Consider the following 16,512-nt stretch of genomic DNA (forward strand, 5'->3'; position numbering starts at 1 on the left):
GAGATTACTGAAGCAACATGCACTTCAGAATGAAAAGACCCCAAAGGCCAACCCAGACATCCAGAGGAGGTTGACTCGATGGAGGATTGAACATCCAGTTCCATGCATGAACTCGGCATCCGGGTCCACGTCAAGTCCTCGTCATCTGGGGTGTACGTACACCTCGGGAATGCAATGATCAAACTCATCCCACCTAGTCGTCATCGCTGTCACTCCCTAGAGCCCAGTAGTAGTGGGTCAACAGGGACCTACGGCAGCCCAGGACGTGCACGCTACGGGCAGTAGCTTGCGGGAGCTGTACGTGAAACAAGTGCCTACGTTACAGAGTATATGAAGGCCGTTACATATCTTCCATGATTCAAGTCGGGATAGGTCGTGAATTGAGTGGATATGATAGAATCTCAATCCATTCACTTTAAAGATATATTTGGGCACGGGGCGGAAGCGAGTGGTGCCGCGCTATCAAGGCATCTAACGAATCAGTCAACTGCTCAAGAACCACGCGATGGTAATGCGATGGACATAACTATGCCAAGAGCGTTTTAATTGTGATCTCCGTTGATATCACAATTGTTTGAGCAGATAAGCCAGGAAAGCCTCACGATGGGGAGGCCTAGGCGCTGAGACATCGAAAGCCGAAAGTCGCCCGATTTAGAGCAGAAAGAGTGGGCACTGGGCACTGGCAGTACTACAGAAGTACAGATTACAGGGACGCGCCGAAGTCGTCATAAAGATTTTGAGTTTAATCATAAAGCTAAAATTTCTTCGAGAAACATCAATAGGACAGTTTGGCCGAGTGGTCTAAGGCGCTTGACTAGAAATCAAGTCTCTTCGGAGGCGGCGGTTCAAATCCGCCAGCTGTCGGGTTATTTTTCTGATTTTTTTGCCTGGTTGTCTGTTCGTCTTGTGCCATTCAGAACGGGCCAAACCCACTCCTCACTTGAAAAATTTCCCTTTGCTTCAGATCACCGTGGTTCCACTTCACTAAACGGACTAGCAGTGGGCCGGTTCAAGTTGAGATCCTCAAGAGTTGTTCCAATGCCGCAGGCGCAAGCGACCTTTGTACTCGGTAGCGTCACTTGTGTTGACAGTAGTCCAAGATAGGACAGCTTACCCTGAGGTCTTTTTCAGATCGCCGGGTACGATGAATGATTTTACTACCATCGAAGAAAGTTACGTGCAAATAGATTTCCACCTCAAATTACAGGTAAAGTGCGGTCGACAAGGGGGGGATGTTCTGATGTTGTGTTTCATCAATATCTATGACTGTAGCGAAAACCTCAAACGAACTTTTTGGGTAGGATTTGTATGTCATGATTTGTCCCCACAGACGATGACTATCCAGCAGCATTTCTGCTTTATGTGGCCCTGTTTTTCCATCAGGACATATTCCTTGCTTCACCCATTCCGGACCCGGAAACGGATCGGTTAAAAATCACGTGGCTCTCCGGCTTGCCGACTTGGCACGTAGATTTTGCATCATGACCAGGTTGGTCTCTGCCGGGGGGACGTGGAAGACACGAACAACACAATGCATGGCAGAGAGTCCTCCGATCCATTCCCTTAGTTCAAATCAATGCATCGCAACCAAATATAACCTCTCATACCAAGTTGTCAACACCTGAGGTCACCGGTGGATGTACATTGTTGCATTTAAATGTAACTACAGTACTTCTAGTCAGACAGTCAGACTGAGGGTAGAATCGGGTGATCGGCAAAATCCATTTTTCCTCCGTTGCGCGGTTTACCGTGGAATGCCTCGGAAAAGCGCGGTTCCCGTCAGGAACAGCAGGACATTAGAAATTAAGATTTTTACGCTCGGCACCAAGGCTTCTAGGGCTGTGGGAGATTGACGGCTAGGCGCAATTTCATTCGAAGAGGCCAAAGAGGTAAAAAAAAAATCTTAGCGGCCGTGGCGTGGATCGAGGCTTGTGCGAGGACGGCAGCCGATTGGTCTGACCACCAACAAACTATCAGAGCCGCAGACAGCGGCAGTCCAGAAGAAGCACTCCATTTGATGATAGCCACGAGTTTCACAAGCGAACGAGCACGGGGTAAAAGTGAGAAAAAGAACGGGGTCTCCTCATTTTCCAACGATAAGTGCAGATAACGGTGGTGATGATCAATACAATAGCATACAAGTTGCAGGATGTGACGATCATTTGTGACTAACAAGATCGATGAACACCCAATGACGAGTGTCGACGGTGGAGCTCAGGGCCATGTTATTAGTCACACAGACACCGACGAGCGTCCACGACGGCCCGATTAGGCCAAGTTCGGCTTCTTTTTGGAGATGATCACGGCGGCGGTGGGTGGAACCGCCGGGCACTCACCAAAAAAAAGGCTGTTTCGGGAAGGTGCCGTGCGGATGGAGTTTGCTACTCCAGGACTTCAGCACACCCGGCCACCGAGATTTCGGTGATCTTTCTGACCTTTTGGCCTCGTCTAACCTGCTCAGGCCGAGCACTCTTATCAATCCATCTATCACTGATCCGACTCTCTTTTGCCCGTGTGGAGTGGGAGATTTCGTGTCTGGTCTGTCGTCTTCATCTTCTTCCAACCATCTTCCTTCTCCTACTCTTCCTCCCATCAACCACCCACCACCACCACTTCCCCCCCCCCCCCCCCCCCCCCCCCCCCCCCCCCCCTCTCTCTCTCCTTCTCTCTCACCCTCCTCCGAGGCCACTCTCCTTCTGTATCCCCCCTCTCCCACCCGGTCGAACGAGTCTGGTCATCACCACCACCGTTGCCATGTCTCCGAGTAAGACCAAGTCCGACAAGATGACCCCATCGGACGATGGGGTCCTGGACATGAGTGACCGGGAGCAGCAGATCTATGAGGGAGGCATTCAGAAGTTCAACCGTCTCGGATGGAAACGCTTGACCGTGGTGCTCATCGTCGAAGCCGTTGCTCTGGGAACACTGTCCATCCCAGCGACCTTTGCCAAACTGGGAATGGTGGCAGGTGTCATTTGCTGTGTTGGCATCGGTTTGATCGCCGTCTATACTAGTTATGTGATCGGTCAAGTCAAGGTCAAATTCCCTCACATCTCGGACTATCCCGAGGCGGGACGCCAAATGTTTGGCCGCTGGGGTTATGAGATTCTCTACATGATGTTGGCTTTGGAGCTTCTGCTCTCGGCTGGTTCCCACTGTTTGACCGGAACGATTGCCTTTAAGAACATCACCGAGAGTAACATCTGCTCCGTGGTATTCGGTGTAGTCTCGGCGATTATTCTTTTCATCTTCGCTGTGCCCCCTAGCTTCTCTGAAATGGCCATCCTCGGATATATCGACTTTGTTTCTATCATCATCGCCGTCGGGATCACGATCATCGGCACTGGAGTCGAGGCCAGCAATTCTACCGGCTTGGCTGCTGTTAACTGGTCCGCCTGGCCTAAGGAGGGCCTGACATTTACCGAGGCCTTCATCGCCCTCTCCAACATCATTTTCGCCTACAGTTTTGCACTCTGCCAGTTCTCGTTCATGGACGAAATGCACACTCCTACCGACTTCCCCAAGTCTATCGTGTCCCTTGGCTTCGCTGAGATCTTCATCTACACGGTCACTGGCGCCCTCGTCTACGCCTTTGTTGGCCAGGACGTCCAGAGCCCTGCTCTGTTGTCCGCCGGTCACTTGCTCAGCCGCGTTGCCTTTGGTATTGCGCTGCCCGTCATTTTCATCAGTGGTTCGATCAACACTGTGGTACTGGGTCGCCTGATCCATGGACGAGTCTTCAAGAACTCCAACATTCGGTTCGTCAACACCAAGATGGGCTGGACCACCTGGTTGGCTCTGATCGTTGTTCTGTCAATCTTGCAATTCGTGGTGGCCGAGGTGATTCCCTTCTTCGATGACTTGCTCTCTGTGATCTCCTCGCTCTTCGTCTCCGGCTTCACCTTCTACTTCCCGGCCATCATGTGGTTCATGTTCATCCGGGAAGGCAGTATGTTCAGCAAGAAGAACCTGTTCTTCTCTATTCTCAATGCCGCGATTTTTGTCATTGGTATGGTTGTTCTGGGCGCGGGAACGTACGCCAGTATCAAGGACATTGTAAGTTGCTCATATCCCAGCTGGATTGACCCCCCTCTTTTTTTCGATTGCGCAATTTCTAACAATTTCTCTTTTACAGATTGACTCGTATGACAACGGTAGCGTCAAGGGCGTCTTCTCTTGCACTGCTGCCTAGGCGCTATATGAAAACCCCTCGCCTCACCCTCCCACTTCTCTTTCTTTTTCCTCTCCTGCAACAGCATTGGCGCATTGATTCGGTGTACAAAGACGATAGACATTGCTGGGTTTACCCTGTACCATAGATTTTGCTTGATTTTTCCTCCCCTGCCCCTGTCCCCTTTTGCTTTGAAGAGCATGACTGCATGACACGATGATTCGGAATTCCTTGGCTATGACCCTTGGCTTTGCCCCGAAAAATGAACACCACATTTTAAATATCCTTCTTTGCTCTACCCAATAGTATCAAGTATTCAATCTGGAAAACAAAAGTCAGCGGTACACAGAGAACTTCTGCATTAGCCTATGGGGTGGCCTCCGAACCGCACTGTCCTCCAATCTTTCGGGACATCGACATGACGACCATAAGGCATCAAGCTCTGAAACCGTCCGAGTTGCATCTGACTGTTTTGTATTTCGAGAAACAGGTTGGCGCGGGTAATGCACCTGATACTAGTACTCACTACTCATGACATCTTTAATTTTAAAGGGCACATGGATACCTAGTTCTAGTCCTACTGTCATAGACGAGTTTCCTACGAGGGCCTAGTACCTAGTACCTAGTACCTAGCAACTTAGTCTAATCGGACAAGCGAGTCCCACGAAAAACGTTTTATATCACGCATTGCCCGTCGATTGTGTTGATCGTGTAGTAAATGGGGATTTTGACGTCAATCTTTTGCTCTTGCTTTTTTTTTCTTTTGGTCGTTGTGTTTAATTTTGTTAATTCGGTCAAGGTTGGTGGGCTGGTTGCTGGTTTCAAAGTCTTTGATTTTCCGAACGCAGTCAAAGTAGCGGGAGTGGTTAGTAACCCACCCCTACCTTACCTCGACCGGGAAGGTTGACGGGAGGAATGTGGGGAGTGCAGGTGGACGGATCTTGAGATGGAATAGGATGGATGCGCCCAGGTATGTGCAGACCCTTACAGTCCGTCTTTTATGAAAGCGGCTTCTTGGTGAGAATTTGGACTACGAATTTACGATTGTTCAAGGAGTCGGTGCTCAGTCATCAAGTGTTTGTTCATGATTCAATCCAAGATGGACAATTCAATGGAAAGCAGGGCTTAATGGCATAACCAGATAATCAGCTCCCGAAACCCAAAGCAAAAAAAAAAAGACAGAAAGAAAGAAAAAAAAAGGTCCAAGCACAGATCCAAGTCCCGTCATATATACATGTCATGAAATAAATGAAAAGCAAAAACATCAACCTCAACAAAAAAACCAAGATTCAAACCCGCGATGCGTATGCAAAATGAGTATCAGAAACATCAAAAATACTCAAAAGATGTCAACAGAGTAGGTAAACAGGGAGGCGGTTCTTTCAAACATCCGCCTTGGCAGTAACACCCTCGTAGTGGGTAGCATGCTCGCCATCGCGCTTCTCATTGGCTGAAGTCTCCAGATCGGCCAGGTTGGCGGCATCCTTGCTGTCACCGGCGACATCACGGACGTCGGTGAAGTGGACGGAAGGCACCCAGCCGACCGACTGCCAGGCACGGGGCACCTTGGCGTAGAGCTCGTCGACCTGCTCGAGGGAGAGACCCTTGGTCTCGTAGATGCAGGTGTAGACGAAGACGGCGCAGATGCAGCAGAAGCCACCCCAGATGAAGAAGACCTTGGATTGCAGGTTGGCGTTGCCCGGTCCCTCGTTGACCATGTACGGGGTGGCGTAGGCAATGGCCCAGTTGAGGAGCCAGTTGGTGGCGGTGGTGATGGAGAGACACTTGGCGCGGGCCTTGAGCGGGAACAGCTCGCCGGTGACGACCCAGGCGACGGGACCCCAGGAGGAGGCGAAGAAGAAGATGTAGATGCAGACAAAGGCGATGAGGACCTTGTTGGAGACATCGGAAGAGGTGGCGGTGCCGACGATGGCGACAATCAGCTGGCAGACACACATGCCGACGGCACCGAACATGAGCAGAGGACGACGACCCCACTTCTCGACCATGTAGAGACCGGGGAAGGTGGAGATGACGTTGATGATGTTGGTGATAAGGGTGATGATGAAGGAGTTCTGGATCCCCGAGTTCTGGAAGAAAGTGGTCCCGTAGTAGAAGATGAAGTTGACACCGGCGAGCTGCTGGAGAGCCTGAATACCGCAACCAGTCGCCAGACGCTTACCGATGGAGCCACGCACGATCTCGAGGTAGCTGGCCTTGCCCAGGCTGAGCTCATACTCGTGGTTGGCCTGCACCTCGGCGAGTTCCTCAATGATGGAAGGGTCGTTGACGTCGAGACGACGGAGACGAGCAAGAGCCTTGGTGGCATCCTCATAGCGGTCCTTCTTGATAAGGAAGCGGGGGGTTTCGGGCAGGATGATCATACCGACGACCAAGATGATGGCCCAGGCAAATTGCACAGCAACGGGGATACGATAGCAGCCCGTGTCGGTGCGGTCCTTGGTGGCATTGTTGACAATGGCCGCGAGCAGCAGACCCAGAGTAATGGCCAGCTGGTAAGCACCGACAATGACACCACGGATCCATTTGGGAGCGGTCTCAGACTGATAGAGAGGAACTAGAAAACGGAGGGAGACAGATTAGTCGCTGGAGAAAGAGAAGCCTCAAACGACGGAGCATTCGCATTCCACGGGAGAAACTCACTGGTAGCAGAGAGAAGACCGACACCGAGACCAGCGAAGAAACGGCCGGCCACGAACAGGGGGATCGAAGTCGCAGCGACTTGCAGAATGACACCGAAGCAGAAGACAAAGGTGTTCATGATCATCGCCAGGCGACGACCGAACTTGTCGGCAATATAAGCAGCAAAGAGGGCACCGAAAAAGGTGCCGGCGGAGAGCAGGGAGACGATCATGGAGGATTGAGAGGCAGTGATGTCGGGAAGGTGGTCCTTAGGGTTGGTGTATCCCGTCGAGAACATCTCCCGCCACTTCTTCATGGCGAGAATACCACTGATGGTACCCGTGTCGTATCTATGAGACGAAGCAAGAATGTCAGTCATGTCCATGGCGGCTTGTCTATTGAGGTGATCCATTGACTCGGTAGAAGGACCGCTCACCCAAAAAGAACACCACCAAAGGCCACAAAAAGACCAATGAGGATGGCCGGGGTTGCTGAACCCACGGCATCAGCGGGCTTCTTCAACGCGAAGCCCATGATGAAGGATTTGAGGGTGAGAAGAGGCTGAACAAGGATGGATCGATGAGGATAATTCAAAGGAAGAAGATGGGGTGAAGGTATGAGAGGGCTGCACTGCAGTTATAGGCAGATCTCCAGGAGAAGAGGAGAAGAGGAGGACGATGAAGGTGATCGAGATGAATGAGAATGCAAAAGTTTCAACCACCTCGAGGGGGGATTCCACGAGGTTTTAATACTCCAGATTTTCTCACATTTGAGCAGAAGGACGAACGAAAAAAATAAAAATAAAAAAACAAGGGAAAACCACACCACCATCCCGAATAAACTCGAGAAAAAACGTGCGAAATGGATCGAATCGGGCCTGGTGCAAAGACAGCCGACCCCCGGGGGCCCCAAAGTTGGCCGAAACCAGCTCCGAAAGGACTCGAAGCGTCTCCGCAATGCCCGCAATCCCCCAGTTTCCATGACCAGCCCAATCTGAATTACTCACGGTAATTAATCGTGTAAGACAGAATACGGCGCTTGATCCAGCGTCCAGGCTCCATTTTCAGGGTCACCTGAGCGGCCGTGCAGCTATTGTTAGCCCTTTCCGTCGGGGGGGCGCGGTGAGAATGGTGGAGTCGGCCACTCTGCCTGGAGTTGGACGGGCTTGGGACCCTCTGCGATGCCGAGAATCGGCCAGTCTGGTGGCCGGCCACGCCGTCCCGACCGGTCCAGTGGAGTCGGATGTTGAGCAACCCCCAAAAGTGAGCACCGCAGAAGGAGGACGAAGCAGCGAGTGGAGGAGAAAGGAGAATCCACGTCCCAATCAGAGAGGGAGAAAGCCCCGGGGAAAGAACCTAACCTGCCTCGTGCGGCGGCGCCGTAGCCCTATTTAGCAAGACATTCCTCATGCAACGCCCACATTGTAGAAATCAGCGCCACAGGACGCGAGGGGCACGTTGCACGGCGGGAGGATGGGGAGGCGGGGGGAGAGAGAGAAAGAGAGAGAGAAAGAGAGAGAGAGAGAGAGAGAGGGAGGGAGAGGGAGAGGAACACATTGCGGTTCGTATTGCATTCGGCTCCGAGCTATACAAGAGACTTAGTTCCATTGATAGTAGACATGCAGATTTCATATGACTAGCGGGTGATATGACTCTGCTTTCCTTGACGGCGATCAAGATGTCTAGTCAAATGTTCACTCACACACTGAGCAAGGGATGACTATTACTATTTCTATGTCGTTTTGTAAGTCTGGGCGAAAGACACGGCAATCGTCCATCATGACGAGCGCACCTCCCTCGAGGAAGAGGTCTCAACCAGATCATCATTCGGTCATTCCGAGGAATCAAATACCATCACGACATGCACGTCAATCCGAGGGATTCGTCTTTGGAGGATCCAGTGAAGACATTGGTGTAAACGATTCGATCCCGTTCAATCTACGTTTGTTGCTGGAAACGGAGGGATTGCCCCAATGCGGGATGGACTCAACAGAGCCCTGCACCCCGCCAGGGATCGATTGGAGTACTGATTCCTTCCTTTCGAAGCGTCACGAGGCATCCGTCCGCTTTGGGAAGCGTTTCAACGGTCCTGTCATCCCTTGCTAGCAGCGATCTGCACACATGGTGGAACTTGTTGACTCGAGGTACACAAGCTGCCTGCTGAAGCTTGAGCTACAGACCGTCGTGTTGAGTTCTGCTCATCTCTGCCAGGCACCAAAGTCAATATCCACGGTCCATTCGACTAAACCGAGAAAGACCAAGAAAGACCAAGCCACAAACTTTACCGTCGGTGGCCTGGGTGGTCTCGGGAAGCCACCACTTACGTGATGCTTCGGTAACTGGAGCGGTCGGCCAGCCGGGCCAAGAGTTCTCTTCCACCACCGGAGAAGCCGACCGAAAGTCGGGTCATCTGTTCGGGTGTTGGCTTCGGTCGGTACAATCATAGCTGGGAACAGTGAACAGTGTGAACACTGAACAGAGTGTCTATTATCTTCACCAATATCAATCAGATCTTGACTGAGCCTCCCGAGTGTTGTTTCATTTCACTCCAGAGAAGAGAAAAACAAAACAAACCAAAAAAAAAAAAGAATGACTTCGAGTCCCTGACGCGGGAACCCGTCTTCTCCAGGTTATGAAACAGGATTGTTCCCCTCCGTATGTCTGGAGCAGAGATTTCCTCCACAGATCGCAGAGAGTCCACCTCCCATTTCCCCCATGTCCCCAGAAAATAGGGTTCTCGCAGAAATCCTGCTCAGTCTCCGAGTCGGGGGAGATTTCTCTCGCCTCACTGGTGAATCATCGGCGATTGCTTGGTCGCCCCAGAGGGCCCAAACTAACCCACCAAACCGTACTGTACTGATAGAAATGGAGATTGACATACCTGTTAATCTACTTCGACCCAGTACGATAGAGACCCGTCAAGTGAGATTCGACTCTGAGGCGTACGCCGTTCAGCGACACATCATTTCTTAGCGCGCCACCACCAAGTCCAATTTCCGACTGCACGTATGTCGGGAGTTTATCGGTCCGCGAAACTTGAAAGTACCGTCATCAGCCCCTCCCCAAAATCCTCGGCTTGCCGGTGATTTCCAATGCCTTCGCTAAGCAACACCCCAAAAAAGTCAAACCAACGCCCCTTCCGAAACTGCAAGTCTGGTCCGAGCGACGCCCCATCCGACACTAGTTTCGCCTGCCCTGTCGAACCAGAGGAAATCATCCGTGAAGATTATTTCCGATAGTTCGATTGTCCAGGGCTGAAAATCATGTCTGTAGCTTAGGTATGGCGTTTGGAACAAGGTTTGTGGCTGTGAGGTTCCCCTACGGCCTACACGGCGAGGGCAATGTGCGTGGACTGTGGACTGTGGACTGTGGAGTCGTGGGGACAATTGGAGAACTCAAACACTTGAACACAGTACTACTGCTACTACTGTCGGGGATTGTCAGATTGAGGTACGTTCCACGATTGCCAAAGACCGGACTAGAGAGTACGGGTAGAGACAGTCAAGTCGATGGATTCCTTTCCCCGGGACACGAGCATGATGCGGGGCCCCTGGTTTCTGGTTGTCTTTGGGATCTCGCTCACCGGAGGCCGCATTGAGCTCGAAGAAGGGGAAGTACTGTATGATACTGTAATATGGATTATGGAGATTGAAGGCAGTCTCTGCCCTGCAATTGGATTTTTGCAAATCCCGACTTATTAGCTCTAAAGTTCTATGAGAATCAGTCGACCCCATCATTGCGAACCAATGAAAATCAATTCATCTTGAACATCAAGTGTCGGAAGTGCAATTCATTGGAAAGTTCGAGGGAAGCTTTCGTTGTAACCTGAAAACTCTGCATTGCGCAGCTCTTCTGGTCCCCGTTCAATTTGTAGAGCGTAAGTGAGGGGACAAACTTGAGATCAAATGTCAATTTCAGACGACAGGTGGCCGGGCAAAACTCACAGAGTCCACAGTCCATACCAACCTTAAACAGATAAAAAAAACAAACAAACAGGCTCTGTACCGTCAAGCCTGATCAGTAGCGTTCCGTGACTGTCAAAGTACTGCAACAATGACAAGCAGTCTAGTATCAATATACAATGATACTGTAGCTCGCCTTTCTCCCGATCCTTACTCTTGATGCGTTACATCTTCTCAGGCAAGCTCAGACCACAACTATTCAAAAACTGTAGACCTCTCTCTTCCAAGTCCGGGTACTGACGCAAAAACCAGAAATCTTTCCAAAACTCGCGCCCTTCAGTATGATCCGGCAAATACTTGCGTAACAAGGCCTTCCACTCCGCATCCTCCGCCGAGAGACTAATCCCGGCGTGCGTAAACTCCCACCACACGGGGAAGTAGCCCGAGCCTTCCCAGTCCAGAATCCCTGCCAAATGACCCTTGTCCACCATGAGATTCACAATGGTCAGGTCGCCGTGGGTGAAAGTATACGGCGCAGCGCTGGGCATTCGCCGACGCAGTGCCGAGCGAGCCTCCTCCGGCACGTGGGACAAGGACCGCGACATCTCAGCCCACAGCTCGTCGTCCGAAGTCAGCGGCCCGTGCCCGGTCTTATAATCGTCTGCGAACAAGAACGCACTGTAGAGTGGTGTGCCACCTAGGCATTCCATACGGTCGGAGCGAAGATCACGAAGCTGCATCAGATACTCGGCTGTCTGTTTTGCGACGCGTTCTTTATCTTCTGCGGATAGGGTGGGCCATGCCTCCTCTAGACATTGGCCTGGGATCCGCTTGGTGAGCAGGAAGTGTGTTCCGTCGTCTTCTGTCCATTCCTCGACGACTTGGGGAATAGGGATCGATGTCCTTTCGGTTAAGAATTGGATGTTTGACGTTTCATTGTTCGGGAGGGCATTCTCTCGTTCTTTGAGGATGAGCTTTGAACCCAAGGACCATGCTCCTCGATTGCCGGCGCTGTAGAAGAGTTTCACATGACTGTGGTAGCTACAGTGTGATTGCCGTATGGGGGACCAGCTACAAGCGGAGCAGATGGCCTCGGTGTCCATGCTTCAGGGTCGAATGCGAGAACCGAATCTTGGACAGCTTGCCAGAGGGGTGCAGTAGATTTGTCAGGTTTGGATTCTTCTTGGAACTGCTAGAAACTGAGAAAGAGTATGTACAGAGTACAGACTACCACTTTACAGTCCACGGTAGTCGAGTGTTGCGAAGCTTGCATCAACAGATCAATCGCCTACACCGCCTCTTTGCCCAAGGCCATCTCATGTGCATGACAGGTGTCACTGAAATGCAGGGTGCTACTTCGACCTCCGCATTCGAAATAAAAGAATCCAAAACTTCAGTCCATAGATCTGAGCTGGATCTTCTTCAAGGGTCCTGACGAAAAGGATCATTTCACAATGTTTCTCTTGTAAAATATAGACTGGACCACGTTCTCTCCGCAGTGGATACAACCGTATGTGCAAGACAGACGGTGGCGGTTTAGCCAAAATGACTGCCTTCCACATCTCCATCACGCTAGGCTGCTTTAGTAGGATGTTCATGCCTTGTGCTCAGGCGTCTGTACGAGCGCTCAGGGCAGTTTGTCCAGTCACTCGACTGAGTCGACTCACTCCCGTTAGTAATTAGTAGTTACCCAACCGACCAAACCCTAACCCGTGACCCGCAACCCGTCTCGTGATCCCGAGAAATACATCACCAAAATCAGACTCCGACCCGAGTCTGTTCCCTCACTCGGCCCGTCTTTTTCTTCACGGCGCGTGATAACGAGGCTCAGCCACAGCCGGTGGGATCGAAGCCGAGAAAAAGCGCAGGAGTAGGGGGGCCAGGCCGAGGATCGTGCACTGCCGAGTCCAGATCAATTGAACCGATGCAGTGACAGTAGCTCCGTGGCCTTGTGGCCTTTCGGGGGAAAGGGAGACACACGGCAACATCAATAAGGGGGAAATACTTGGAATTCGGACCCTCCCCAGTCCCACTCGGCCCGTGTTCGAGACTTGGGTGACGCCGTGACGGGCGTACCCAATCATTACTAGAAGACTCATTTACTCATTGAAGAGTCAATACTGAATTGACTCAATGAAACAAATGGTCAATACTTGTAGTAATAATATTGAGTACAGGGAATACTGAATGCTGAACAGTAATACTGCACCCGTGCACCGTACATAATCACACACAGGATTACATTCATGATTCAATATCCCGCCTCGTTAGGAGTCATCGCAAGTTAACTACCTCTTCCAGACTTACACAACCCAAAACAATTACACCGTACCATACCGTATGCCCCTCCCGATCACCCTCGGACCATCAATCTCGACGCAGAAAATCCCGTCCCCCAGATTGGCCATCCCACCCGACCCAACTCCGAGAATCGCACCAGTTGACGTCTGAGAATTCCCCGGTTTCCGACCCCGTTCCCTGGCCCGCCAAATCCTGTGCCCCGTCCCGAACGGAGCCATAGACAGCTCAGACCCGACCGGACCTGGAGTACTCGGGTTACGTTCGAGTTTGAAACTGGATCATGGAAATCTGTCGGAGAGGTACTCCAAGCAGGGAGAGCTCAGGGTGGGGTTGAGAATGCTTGGCGCCTTGTTCGTTGTCGTTTATTGCAAGTCTTGGTGGAGACAAGGTAGTGGTACTAGTAGTAGGTAGTTAGCAGGTAGGTACTGGTACTGTTTGTTGGTAAAAGACGTGTAAGACCCCGCTCCGAAAAAATCCTGTCAAGACGGGAGAAGGACGGTCTATGATAGGAAACAGGGGGGTGAAAAATGGAACGAGATCGGTCGTCATTTTCGTCGCGGGGGCCGAAGAAGAGCGTCAAATTGTCAATCAACTTCATTGCAAGACAGATGAGAACTGCACGATCACGTACACGTCACCGTACCAGTCGTTTTCAATTCGAGTCGCGTCTCCTTGCCCTGGTCATGTTTTGAACTGAGGGGCTATCGCCTTCACCGGCAGCCTGGAGGTCCGAGGGGTTTCATCCCTCATTCTGGGGAAGATCTGGGGATCCATCCAGGTTGGGGTGGCTTGTTTTGGAATCGATTCAGGGTTGGGTTTCCGTCTGGTTCGAGGTGGAAGTTCGGAACGTCATGATGTTTCATTCTTCGCTGTAAGGAAGAAAAGCAGTTTCGAGTGTACATGAACGCATAAAGAGTAGCAAGGCATATGAGAAATGTACAAAAGTCATGATGAATGCTTTTCGCTTGAGAGATCTATACTGTGTCTGATGTCTATACACGCCCGACCCCAGGCTACCAGCGCCAGATCAGGATAAAATAAACACTCAGCACAATCACCGCCACAAAGCGAACAGATCGTACAAAGTTCCTCCCAAGCAAAGCAGCCTTGCCGCGTGGACCCCGACTCGGACCCGTCGAGGGGGAGAATCCCTTTCGTTTAGTGTCGACAGTGTCATCGTCATCTAAACCGCGATAAGTCTCGCTGAAATCTTTGCCGCCGAGGACGCGCGACGTGGGAAAAAGTCCCGAACGTTCAATCAAGCTACCAGAGGGGAAGGTGGAGCTGGACGTACCGGAAGTCTGGTACTGGTGATCGAGACCATAGCTGCGTCTCTCGCTAAGCGGGAGGACGGCGCCGGTGGCAGAGGTGGGGAAGCTGGGGGCAAAGAGGGTTGTGTAGACGGTCTGAACGAACAATAGCACAAGGCTGAGTCCGAGGATAGTGGCGTAGTGAATGAACATTCCCAACTGGTCGGGAAGAAGACAGAGGTGATTTTGAATAGTGGGAGAGGATCCCTCGGCAAGAGGTTGGCCCGTGATGGGATCAATTGGATTCCAGAGACTGGTGAGTAAGAATCCCGGGTGTCGCACGCCCATGGCCCAAGATAAGCTTTTCACGGTGATCTCGTTGGGCGATCCATTAAATTCGCGATGCTTAACCTCGCAGTAATCATGGTCGTCGCCAGAGTAGACTTGGACAATGTTGGGGCCAGCCTTGGAGACCAATTCAGTTGAGATGGCCTGCGTGAGGACGTTTTGATATTGATATCCGCCTCCAAGGCGAAGAGAATTGGGCTCATCTTCTTCCAAGTCTGGCGCAGAGGGCGGCAGACGTTCTCGAAGTGGTCCACATGGCGTTGCGGCTTTGCGATACAAAGGGACATGTGTGAGGAGGATAGTGGGGAACCCAGCTGCTTTGGGCTGTGGAAGCCGCTCGACGGATTCGTCTCCAGCATCGACCACGCGGTGCTTGAAGAGCATGTCCTTGGTCTTGTTCTGAAGCTGTCGAAGCTCTTCTGTCTCCGCGGTCGATCTTCGAGTAACCATATCGTCTAGAAATTCCTCGGCGTCTTTCCAAATCGGTCGTTGTCCCGCCTTCTCATCACTCTCACTAGCTTGGGAACTTCCCGTCAAAGGATCCGGTTGGTCTTTCGCACTAAGTGAGACGGTATCAACTGAGACAATCGTGTGATTGCCAATGATATCGACCCGATTGCCAATGCCAAAGTGGCTTTGGAACCGCCGACGGACCGCCTCTTGGATGCCATTGCCGAAGCCCAGGTCATGGTTCCCCGGAAGACTCGCAATGAACCGACGACCACGATTGTCAGCTGGAGAAGTGTACTGTTCCAGCCAGGGGTTCATAAAAATCCTCATGAACCGACCGTATTCTTGCTTCCAAAATGAATCCTTGATTTTCTTGTATCGTTCCTCGGGACTAGTCGTAGTGCTTGTAGCCCACTCCCGTCCACCATCAAACAGATCGCCAAGAAAGAGAACCGAGTCAGGTTCCAAATGCTCTTGTATCAGGGAGAATGCTCGGCGCATATATTGGTCCGTGTACTTGACTGTCAACGTTGACAATGGCCACGGTCGGCCGGGGTACGTATGGGGATCCACGAGCTGAGGATCTGCAATGAAAGCGACATGATGGGGCGTGGCTCCCTGGGGCTGTACACGGAAAACGTCAGCTGCGTCGATTCACGGTCATATATCAGAGTGAACGGCAGAAGAGCCAAGCCAACATACCCATTTCTCCCAGCTTTGCCAGACACAGCGATCAATAGCCTCTTGAAATACCGTCCGTTCACCCCGCCACAGCGTGAATATCCAGAGAATGATGACTGCATTCGCGAAGGTGAACAATCGCCGGAGGACCAATTTCGTGATACCCCATGTGCCTGCTCCGCTCCTCGTTCGTCGAACTTCCGAGAACCCCTCCAAGACCCATGCTTTCGCATTTGCAGGGATATTCTCCAGAATCTGCCAGATAGTATGCGAGGATCCCCTTTGAGCAGGCGCAAAGTGGGGGAGAGACGAAGCGCCAGCGCCACGTTGGTAGGCGTAGCTCATTGTGTTGGCCGTGAAACAAGCTCGCTCTGGACAAACTTCGGCTTAGCTACCTCGCGGGACGTATACAGGTACAAGTTAAAGAGGGAAAGAATGGCACATGCTCCGTAAGGTAAAAAGAACATGGAGTAAAACGAGTGAAATGGCCTGCTGTGGCTGATCTGTAACGTGAGCACTTTCTGCGCCAGATTGTCCCGCGCGGCCGCAAGGAAGTGCCAAATTCAATCCAGGGGCGTGCGCTGGGCCAGCTGATGGTCTGGCCGGTCTGGGGCAAGAGTGGGTACATCACGTGATAACAATCAGAGGTACAGTCCTTGGCTCCCTGGACATCATCATTGACAATGATTGTGTCTCATACGAGGGGACTTGGTCTTTGCGACCGTCTTGAACCGCCTGTTTCTCTAAGCGAAACATGGTAGTACTGA

At 51.6% G+C, this 16,512-nt stretch overlaps 4 protein-coding genes across 4 annotated transcripts; 1 reads left to right on the forward strand and 3 right to left on the reverse strand.

Annotated features, from left to right (window-relative positions):
* Positions 1–2,754: 2,754 nt before the first annotated feature.
* N7539_008257 (N amino acid transport system protein) lies at positions 2,755–4,192 on the forward strand (the record flags this gene model as incomplete). Its single annotated transcript, XM_056937857.1, has 2 exons — positions 2,755–4,056; positions 4,136–4,192. 2 exons carry the CDS (start codon positions 2,755–2,757, stop codon positions 4,190–4,192), a joined length of 1,359 nt encoding a protein of 452 aa, XP_056786949.1.
* A 1,361-nt stretch (positions 4,193–5,553) lies between these two features.
* N7539_008258 (sugar porter family MFS transporter) lies at positions 5,554–7,348 on the reverse strand (the record flags this gene model as incomplete). The annotated part of the gene is made up of 3 exons (XM_056937858.1): positions 5,554–6,749; positions 6,836–7,164; positions 7,251–7,348. The coding sequence occupies 3 exons, from the start codon at positions 7,346–7,348 to the stop codon at positions 5,554–5,556; spliced, it is 1,623 nt and encodes a 540-aa protein (XP_056786950.1).
* Positions 7,349–10,939: 3,591 nt separating this feature from the next.
* On the reverse strand, positions 10,940–11,818 carry N7539_008259 (uncharacterized protein; the record flags this gene model as incomplete). Its single annotated transcript, XM_056937859.1, has 1 exon — positions 10,940–11,818. The coding sequence occupies one exon, from the start codon at positions 11,816–11,818 to the stop codon at positions 10,940–10,942; it is 879 nt and encodes a 292-aa protein (XP_056786951.1).
* Positions 11,819–14,029: 2,211 nt separating this feature from the next.
* Positions 14,030–16,090, reverse strand: N7539_008260 (putative manganese ion homeostasis (Fr); the record flags this gene model as incomplete). Its single annotated transcript, XM_056937860.1, has 2 exons — positions 14,030–15,688; positions 15,767–16,090. 2 exons carry the CDS (start codon positions 16,088–16,090, stop codon positions 14,030–14,032), a joined length of 1,983 nt encoding a protein of 660 aa, XP_056786952.1.
* Between the last annotated feature and the right edge of the window lie 422 nt (positions 16,091–16,512).

Source organism: Penicillium diatomitis, assembly GCF_028827545.1.
Source record: "Penicillium diatomitis strain IBT 30728 chromosome Unknown utg000012l_segment0_segment0, whole genome shotgun sequence".
Lineage (NCBI taxonomy): Eukaryota > Fungi > Ascomycota > Eurotiomycetes > Eurotiales > Aspergillaceae > Penicillium > Penicillium diatomitis.